The following is a 6,785-nucleotide window of genomic DNA, read 5'->3' as shown; positions in this document are numbered from 1 at the left end:
GGGGGGGGAGGGTCAGTAGGGCGGCTGTGACACATCGCTGCGGTAAACAGGATCCGTGTCGTCTCATGTGTTGTTGTTGTTTTTCCGCATTTTACCCTTAATTCTACCCATTACCCATCTTGACCGATCTTGACGTTTGCGTGATGCGATGCGGTGCTCCTCCCCCCGCAGGTGCGGTCACGATGCGAGGCGTACACGGCCTACGTGTACCTGGACAAGACCCCCTACCGCAACGCGCACTGCGCCATCTGCAACAACGTCGGCCTGCACTTCCTGCAGTGCCAGAAGGCGCTCACGCGCTCTTCCTACAACAAGGAGTTCAGCCCCATCGCCTTCGCCGTGCTCTTCGACCTCAACTACGCCGACAGCGCCGCCGTCGGCACGGTGAGTTCCGCGCCCTCGGCGCCCTTGACGCCATAGTAGCCGACCCCCTCTTCCACCACCTTCGATAGATTCTTCAACTCTTGAATTCCCACCTGCAGGTGCGGCTCTGCCCCAACGGCCAGCTGTTCGACCCCTTCTTCCGGACGTGCCGGTCCGTGGTGTGCCCGGTTTCGGGCGCGGGCGCGGCGTCGGGGTCGTGCATCAACGGCACCCGGATGTCCTCGCTGACGCCCGCCCTCCCCTTCCCCTCCGGCGGCAGCGGCGGCGCCAACGCGTCCGGCAGCACCCAGGACCTCGGCCCGCACCACCACCCTCAGGACGAGGACGGCGACCTCTTCGAGAGGCAGATGGCTTTCGACGCGTGCCCCAAGTTCCTGCTCGAGCCCTCCGAGTTCGAGCTGTCCGCCGACCGCCGCAACGCCACCGTGGTCGTGTACAACAGGACGTTCAGGGAGGGCGAGTTCGAGCTCACGACCGACGGCAGGCTCGCCATCTGCACCTACGCCAGCGGGATCCAGTTTGTCGACAAGTTCGGGCCCTACATGGGGTAAGTACTAACACGAGTTGACAGAGTTGCGGGTCCGGATGGAGTGAAGCGTGTCGAGTTTCTTATACCCTCCGCTTGTGCCAGGTATGTGACGCTGGCCGGGCTCGGGGTGTCCGTCGTGTTCCTGCTGCTGCACCTGCTCGCCTTCGCGCTGGTGCCCGAGCTGCGCAACCTGTCGGGCAAGAACCTGGCCTCGCTGTGCATGTCGCTGCTCGTGGCCTACGTCAGCTTCATCGCCGGCCAGCTCATGGGCCGCGAGAGCGGCACCACCTGCCTCGTGGCCGCCGTGCTCACCTACTACAGCTTCCTGGCCTCCTTCTCGTGGATGCTGACCATGGCGCTGGACGTGTGGCGCACGCTGCGGCTCGCCACGTGCGAGCTGCGCGTGTCCGCCGGCAAGCAGTGGCGCAAGTTCGTGCTGTACTCGGTGTGGACCTGGCTCATGCCGGCCGCCATCGTGTGCGCCGCGCTCTTCGTCGACGCGGCCGCCCCCGGCACCGTCGACGACCAGTTCCGACCAGGGTGAGTACCGCCGCTCCCAGCACTCGACCAGCAGTCCGGCGGCGCCCCCAGCAGGTGTCTAACCACGCGTCTTTCACGTTGCAGGTTCGGCTTGCATGCGTGCTGGTTCGCGCACCGCAAGGCCCTCCTCGTGTTCTTCGCCGCGCCGCTGGCCGTCATCATGTTCCTCAACGTGGTGCTCTTCGCCTCCTCGGCGCTCATGATCGTCCGGACGGCGCCGGCGCTGCGCTACGCGCCGCCACCGCCCGGCGGCACCTCCGGCACCCGGAGGGACTTCCGACTCTACATCCGGCTCGCCATCGTCATGGGGCTGACCTGGACCGTGGGGCTGATCGCCGGCTGCCTCGACATCGACGCCCTGTGGTATGCGCGTGGTGCTCCCGCCTGTTCTTCTCCTCATGCTACCGAGAGCCCGCGGAGTCAGCCCTTGAGCCCTGTCCTTCTGTTCCAGGTACGCGTTCGTGGCTCTCAACACGCTGCAGGGCCTGTTCATCTTCCTGGCCTTCACGTGCACGGAGAAGGTGGTACGCGGGCTGGGCGAGGCGCTGCCCTGCGCGTGTCTGGCGGGGCTGTGCCGCGTGGTGGGCCGCGCCAAGCGGGGGCTCTCCGGCAAAGGGCTGGGCGACAAGGCCGGCATCCGGCCGCCCAGCTTCTCCTGGTCCGGCTCCGGGGGCTCGGGCTCCAACGACTCGACGCACAAGAGCGCGCTCGGCTCGTCGTCCGAGTCGTCCAGCCCCAGCCACCACGGCAACGGCCACGGGCAGGGCAACGGCCACAGCCACGGCCACGGCCTCGGCAACGGCCACAGCCACAGCGGCCACAGCCTCAACGGCCACGGCCACAGCGGCCACGCCCACAACGGGCACGGCCTCAACGGGCACAGCTCTGTGCGCCACCCCGGTCACCGGCACCACCACGCCACCTCTGACACGCTGTACTAGTGGGTGGAGAGGTGCCGGGCGAGTCCCGGCCTATCTCGTTTATGAAGACCTGGACACTCTGTTTGTGCTGCAGTTACACGTTTGGGCGCCGGTGTTTAAAATCGCCATCGACTAGAATAATGTTTACTTTGCCCTTGGGTCGAATTCCTAGTGCGAAACAGGGTATCGAATCGAAGTCGAAAAGATGTCATAACCGTGTCAATGAAGACAAACAATTGTCGAAATGATATCGTTTCGACATCTTTTCACCATGTATTTCGCACTAGGTTTTTGACATACGAATATCCGGCAGAGGGGAGGTGAAACCGGGTAAACTAGTATTTATATCAGTGGGTTGGTTGAATAGGTCAGGCCGTCGAAACTGACAATCGGCGTTTACTGCGTTGATGTGAAACCCTTGTTCCGGTGAGTCATGCAAAGGTTGCGTGTTCGCGTACGATCAGCTCTCTAGCGCGTACAGCTTACGCCCCTTACGCTGTGCGTAAGATGATCTGCTCAAAATAAGCCTTGTAGATATGTAAGAAAACATCTGTACAAATTTGTCATTTCTCGTTCATATAGTTTGTTCATAATTTTACCTAAAAATTGATCTATGTTAAAAAAAAATCGTTTTACTAGTTATTCCGTTTTGCATACTACCTCTAGTGATCGAACTGTGCAGTACAAGAGAAGAATAATTGAAACGCTCACATGTTGAGTGCAAAGCAGCCATGTCATGGCTACACCGGTCTACATCCTGAGTTAAATCATGGGGGTCAAAGAATTTAGCTGCACTCAACATGTTAGAGATTTTATCAGTCAGAAGAATTTTTTATGCGCTATATTTAAAAAGTGCTCAGTATAAGTTTTGTTTACAATTGTGATTTATGATAGTTTAAGAAAATAGATTATGTTAAGAATATTATCATAACAACTGGCATCTATACTTAGCAGTGCCATGATGGAGAAAAAGCTGTTTCTTGAACATCTATTTCATGTCTCTGTGTAAATTTTATTGACTTTAATTGAGAGCTTTATTTCTTTTGTTAACGAATAAAGTAATTGGCCATAGCTTGAGAGTTCTAAAAAAAGGTTTTTTTTTTTCAAATTGGAAGCAGCAACGGTGATGAAGCCCTTCCCTTACACAGTGGTAATTTCATACAAAGTTCTTACAGAAAAAAACAAATAACTTGTGTTCTGATTCATACGCTTATTAATTACTTACTATTTACACTAAAGAATTGCTCATACTCACAGAGTACTCGCAGAATACGACGACGATATTTACAGAAACAAAAATTATGGAACGAATTAATGTATTCACAAAGACTAGACGAGTATTTTGTACTTGATAGAAGTTAAGACCTAAATCACCACACCTCACATTTGTGGATGGGGTTCATCGGTGTCCCAAGCGGGCAGTTGAAGTCCGCCGCGAACGCCGCCTGGTTCCGCACAGCGCCGTTGACGCGGTATTGTCCCGGCAAGTGGGAGCTGATACAAAGAGACATTTGATAAAGAAATCACACAGGTTTCAGTAGTTCAACGAACTCAACCTCCGCTCACCTGGTCCTCAGCTTTCGGTTAAGTTCTGCCTTCGAATTCTTGCCGCACCAAACGGAGGCGAAAGACAGCCAGAACATCTGCTTGGGCTTGAGAGAGATGCTCGTCGGTGTCGGCACAGCTGGCTTACCTACCCCTTCCGTTGGGGTCTCCGAGGGGTGCACGGTGGTAGGAATAACAACGCGCGGTTCCTGGCCGTGCCTCGACGTGTACCTTCTGTAGGCCTGGTACGCCAACTTGAGGGCCGCGTTGTCTGCGATGTTCTCGCTCTGCGTCAGCACCCCGTTCACCTGGACACATAGTTGCGTTTCACTGGGAGCCCACCGCAAGCACTGCCGTGCGTCGGATTGACGCCTTCAGGCGACGACAACCTCCCTTCCGATCGCCACCACTGTGACCGCCGCGTCGGATGGGTTGCCTATCTAGCGGGCGCTCGGGCCACCCGAGACTCACCGTGACGTTCAGCTCCTCGCTCTTCAAAGTGCTGTACAAGTCAACGATGCATCGCACTTTTTCGTCGAAACGCTTCCTCGTCTCTTCCTCCCACCAGTTCTCCATGAGCCCGTTCATGTTGAAGAGGCCGCCCTGCAAACACAGAAACGCAAATAAGGCTGTCGTCTGACCAGCTCGCACGACTCGGCCCGGGCCGGCACTCACAGTCTCGTCGAAGCCGTGCGACACCTCGTGGCCGATGGCGAAGCCGATGGCGCCGTAGTTCATGTACTGTGGCCGGTCCTTTTGGAAGAACGCGCCCTGCAGGATGCCGGCGGGGATGCCTGGGTCGAGGAAGGAGAGGAAGAGCGTCACTGATCAGTTGTTGACCCCTGCCTTTCCGCATCACGTCTTCAACTTAAAATACCACTGGACGTACTAAGGCTGTTCTCCCCGTGGGCGTAGTACGCGTTGACGACGTCCGCAAAGCCCGTCATGTACGTCCAGTCGCTCTTCTTGACTCGGGTGCGGAGCTTCTCCCGCGAGCGGCGGTTGCTCTCCTTGTCGAGGGCCATGACGTTCTCCATCAGGCGGCCCTCGTCCAGCTCGACCCAGCTGTAGTGGTCGTCCAGGACGGTGTCGTTGAGCAGCTCGTCGGGGAAGCCGATGTGGTAGCCCATGACCTCCGCCTTCATCATGGCCGATCGCCTGTAGGTAAGGAGGACATGCGACAGTCTGTTTTGGTTTCCCTTTTGCGTGTGTGTGTGTGTGGCGTTCGCACCCGCTGCGCGCGACGCCGACAATATGGCCTTGGGTGACAATTTTTTTGTTGACTCGTCCTCTCGGACACTCGCAGGTCGTAAACTCGGTCACTATGGTCAAGTGTATAATTGAGCCAATTGCACTGAGAATTTTCTCTCAGTCGGAAAAAGCGAAAAGGGTTATGTTTGCCGCCCAAATCTTTAAGTGTGGCAATAAAGATTTTCATCCTCCCAAAAACGTTTTGTTCCTGGGGCAAAACGTTTACTAAGCTCAGCGGAAAAAAAAACGATAAGAAAAAGGGTCAGTTCGCGTTGGGGCGTCTGTGTCTCTGCAGAACTCACCTGGTCGTGGGGTCCATCCAGTCGACGGACTCCAGCAGGCGGTACATTTCCTTGCTGACATCCAGGGCCATTTCCCGGGCCTTCTTTCTCGCCTCCTCCGAAAAGAACCTGCGGACGTACATGGCCGCCGTCGCCATCCTCAATTGGTGCTGTACCAGCTTGACACAGCTGTCTGGTCGGTCGTCTTGGTCCTCCCCCACGTTTTTCCTGGCCTGCTTGGTCATGTAGGGCAGCGCGGAGTCCTGAAGCGCGCGCCACACCATGAAGTTGGCTAGGGTCCTGGGACACGGAGCACAAGGATGGCGTTAAAGGAAGCATCTCCGTGGCGGCACCCTTGCCTCGACCTGGTCGACTTGCCTCTTAGGTACCTTGGCGAGCTCAGCGCCCAGGCCTTTCAGGTAACCCGGATCCTCGACAACGATCATCTCGGCTTCAGTCAGGTTGACACTTGGAGGCAGCGTGCGGCTCAGATACTCCATCCACGGCACGTAGGGGTATTCCTTCTGGAGGGTGGTCACGTTCATCATGTTCAAGTTGTTCATCAGGTTGTGGCCGTCCTCCAGGGATTTCGTGTGCTAGAAGGCAGGGATCACGCTGGGTTTATTAGGGGTCTCCTCGAAACAAAAAGAAAAGTTAGCTACACATGGATGGCTGACTGACAGCTAATAAAATAATTGTACAACCAAACTTTTAGTTTTACATTGTTGTCCTTTTTTGCAATATATCTTATAATCGGGGTGGGTGCGGTTGATCCGCGACGTCTTTTTTCTGCTGATTCTGTACCAGACTCAGGCGTGCGAGCGGGCTTGCCTACCGTACCGTCACTGTCGATCGCCGGCAGTGCGGCAGTGTGGCACTAAGCTTTTGACGTGAATCACCTCCGTGCAACCGGCAGTTAAAATACTTCTTAGAGCCGGATTCACTTTACCTATAAAATTATCAAAAAAGAAAAAATGTGGGCCCTACCCACCCCGCTTTGACACGAGGACCCGCCTGCTTAACTTCGGAGTTCGGTATGGGATCCGGTGTTTTCAGGCTCCCAGTTGAGGGCCGGGTTTCTTGACTATCTCGCTCACACCGGAGTTTACAGCCATCGACTAGGTTCCCACCAGTCCGCTTGACCGGGAATGGGGGGTAGGGCGGAGGGAGTTAGAAAGAGAGGAGACGGGCGTACGGTGGTTAGCCTGTACTGCACCCAGATGCAATCCGAGCGGAAAGCTTCCGAGTCGTGGAATCCCTTCGAGGAGCCAGATTCTAAGGACTTATCAATTCCACACGGGTTACCACTCCCGCTGTGGCTGGGATGGCCCTTAC

At 56.1% G+C, this 6,785-nt stretch overlaps 2 protein-coding genes across 2 annotated transcripts; one reads left to right on the top strand and one right to left on the bottom strand.

Annotated features, from left to right (window-relative positions):
• Window positions 1–150: 150 nt before the first annotated feature.
• Window positions 151–3,481, top strand: LOC113209209 (probable G-protein coupled receptor Mth-like 11; the record flags this gene model as incomplete). Its single annotated transcript, XM_026426626.2, has 5 exons — window positions 151–384; window positions 483–931; window positions 1,016–1,453; window positions 1,538–1,816; window positions 1,905–3,481. Coding segments are annotated over 5 exons (1,890 nt in total), but the record flags the coding sequence as incomplete, so codon positions are not given.
• Window positions 3,447–6,046, bottom strand: LOC113209218 (neprilysin-2; the record flags this gene model as incomplete). The annotated part of the gene is given in 7 exon segments (XM_026426637.2): window positions 3,447–3,867; window positions 3,940–4,226; window positions 4,390–4,521; window positions 4,594–4,712; window positions 4,808–5,076; window positions 5,472–5,750; window positions 5,829–6,046. Coding segments are annotated over 7 exon segments (1,428 nt in total), but the record flags the coding sequence as incomplete, so codon positions are not given.
• Between the last annotated feature and the right edge of the window lie 739 nt (window positions 6,047–6,785).

This window comes from Frankliniella occidentalis, unplaced genomic scaffold (genome assembly GCF_000697945.3).
Source record: "Frankliniella occidentalis isolate FOCC.00 unplaced genomic scaffold, Focc_3.1 Scaffold7, whole genome shotgun sequence".
NCBI lineage: Eukaryota > Metazoa > Arthropoda > Insecta > Thysanoptera > Thripidae > Frankliniella > Frankliniella occidentalis.
This window is presented reverse-complemented; position numbering and strand designations above follow the sequence as displayed.